At 37.7% G+C, this 2,740-nt stretch overlaps 1 protein-coding gene across 1 annotated transcript in view; it reads left to right on the forward strand.

Annotated features, from left to right (window-relative positions):
• The first annotated feature begins 539 nt into the window (after positions 1–539).
• The window catches only part of LOC108735287 (transcriptional coactivator YAP1-A), a 9,783-nt gene continuing 7,582 nt past the window's right edge, over positions 540–2,740 (forward strand). The window contains exon 1 of the mRNA XM_018467194.1: positions 540–1,274. Coding sequence (XP_018322696.1) covers positions 793–1,274 — 482 coding nt within the window. The 5' untranslated portion in view covers positions 540–792. The remainder of the gene's footprint in view (positions 1,275–2,740) is intronic.

Raw genomic sequence — 2,740 nt, forward strand, 5'->3', positions numbered from 1 at the left:
TTAAATAGTGCAAAGATTATTTATATAAATTATGTTTTCATAGTATAAACAGCAAAGTCAAAGTTTAATGTATTTATGTCTCTTATCCATGGTAACAAATATATTATAGGAAAAGGAGACTGTGGTAAAGGAATAAATAAATAAATCAAAAAGAAACTCGCCTTAAATATCACAAAATTTGGTTGATAATAAAAAGTAAACGTTTTAAAAACTGCAACCAACAGTAAATAAATAATAAATTATTTTGAAAAAAATATATTTTAATATTAGTATTTAATCTAAAATTTACAGAAAGTATTTTGAATTTGATCCTGCGACTACAGACATAGAAACCTGCACGAACCATTCATGTTAACCACGAGATAGCGCTAAAGTTTAAACTGCAAGTTAAAATTCGATTACATTGCGCCAACAGATGGCGACGTATGTCTCTGAGAAGGATATAAATCAACTTTAAAGAGAGAAAGAAACCTCTCGGTGTATTCTATGTTCTGTGTCTGGTGGCAGTTCGTGAAAGCTCGTAACTAGCTCGGTTGCGGAGGAACGAAGACACAGGTGTGTCGTGTCGCGGTCATGCATTCCATAGCAATAGCAGAGCAATCTGTCAGGCAAAGGCTCGGCTCACGGAAGCCAAAACGAGTCCGTGGCTGACCTGTTTGCATTTACATCAGACGGTCATAACCGCTCCCGTACCCCGAAGATCCTCGGGGACAAAATAAACAGTGTCGTGTATGTGAGTGTTATTAAGTGTGGGAAAGGTAGTGTTAGTGCGAGTCGATTTTGGTGCCTAAAATGGCATTAAACCAAGACGAATCGAGTAAACAGGTGGTGCGGGTAGACCAAGACTCGGAGACAGACCTGCAAGCGCTATTTGATAGCGTTCTTAAACCGGATTCTAAAAGGCCATTGCAGGTGCCATGGAGCATGCGGAAGCTACCGGACTCTTTCTTCAACCCACCGTCCACGGGCTCCAAGTCTATCAATCATTCGCGTGAGAACTCTGTCGATTCCGCGTTCGGGTCATCTAGCGGGGGCGGTAGCACCACGACCGCTGCCGTCAACACGGTCCCGCTTCAAAGTGCTCACCATCGAGCTCATAGTTCGCCTGCTTCTTTACAGCAAACTTATGCCGTTGGACAACAACAAACTGCTGCTACACACCACCACATCAAGCAACGTTCCTACGACGTAGCTAGTAAATCGGATGATACCACCCCTTTGCCTCCCGGTTGGGAACAAGCCCGCACCCCGGAGGGACAGGTATATTACCTCAAGTGAGTAGTACCAAGTACCTGCTCTTCTGTCTTCACCCGTCTCGTCCCCGACCCCTGTACCGCGGCGGCTGTGCGGCCTACAGCCGCCGCCGATGGTTTCTCAGATGAACAGAAACAGACATTTCTAATTCGGGAACGGTATTACCTGCATCAAGTCGGCCAACGTTTACGTTGTAATTTTGGTATCCAAACTGCGTTAAAAGGGCGACTGTCTACTTGTATACCTACATATTCAAAAAAAGAACATCTAGCTCTATCTACTTACATATCTGCTACATAATGTCTGCCGCTATTAATAACATCTATTTCTATTACCTACCAATGAATATTACATGAAATAACATTATATTATTTTTATTTAACGAATAAAACTATTTAAAACATTGAAAGTCTTTTCCGTTTTATTTACTTAAAACAAGATCCAATTTTTGTCTTTAAAAACTTCCAATCTTTTCTTCTAGCCAGCGTTATTAACAGCTGATTAAAAAAAAAAACGTAATTATTGGAAACAACGCCTTTTATAAAACGCTTTAAAAAGCTTTTGATTTAATTAATAGGACAAAAAAGAAAACAAGTAGGCAGTTTCCCCATAACTCTTTATTTGATTCAGTTCCATGTTTTGGTTTTTTTTGCACGATCCTGAACTGGTTTGTAACGGTGTGTGTGTGTGTGTGAGTATGTATTTTGAAACCACGATCTGGTTTATGCGAAGTCCTATTATACGAACGTATTCTATACTAAACAAAATTTGCCAAACTTTATAACAACATGTCCGAGTTTCTTTCCTTGATTTATAATATTCAAACATTAATTATATTAAAACGCCTAAATTCAACCTAAGAAATTAATGTCAAACGCCTCTGTACATTTGGTGGCATTGCCCACCATTATGAAGGTCATCATCTGTACTAATTAATCCACACTAATCAAAACAAACGATTTCCAGAGTAAATCGACAATAAAATATTCAATTACAAACTAGACAGATCGTTGCTTGATGCATTATTTTTTAACATATTTTAAATGCATTCTCTAATCGATAATAACGCTAGGAATTATGGATCAAACAATCAAATTCTCCTCAAAGTAAATGCAATGTAATCCTACCTTCACAGTCGGATGATCTTGTAGCCTAGCCCGTTGTCCTTACGTTTATAGTTCCGTAGATTTCCATTATCAGCACTTTTCAGTCATATAACACTACACGGGTACGCACGAATTCTTCTGATATACTGAGTGAGAATTTATCAAAACTTCTTGAAATATTCTACTCTTATTTATCTGATTTACAAATCGACCTCGAGCTGCAAAAAAAGAGAAAAAAATTAGTTATCTATCCTTTAATATATAAAACATTGTTATGAGGAGTTTGTTTACCGTTACTGTAATAAATATTAAAACTCACACAAAGGAAAATAACTGCCCTCCTGACAATTTGAAAAAATTTAATTACTACTCTAAACATA

This window comes from Agrilus planipennis, unplaced genomic scaffold (assembly GCF_000699045.2).
Source record: "Agrilus planipennis isolate EAB-ADULT unplaced genomic scaffold, Apla_2.0 scaffold15, whole genome shotgun sequence".
NCBI lineage: Eukaryota > Metazoa > Arthropoda > Insecta > Coleoptera > Buprestidae > Agrilus > Agrilus planipennis.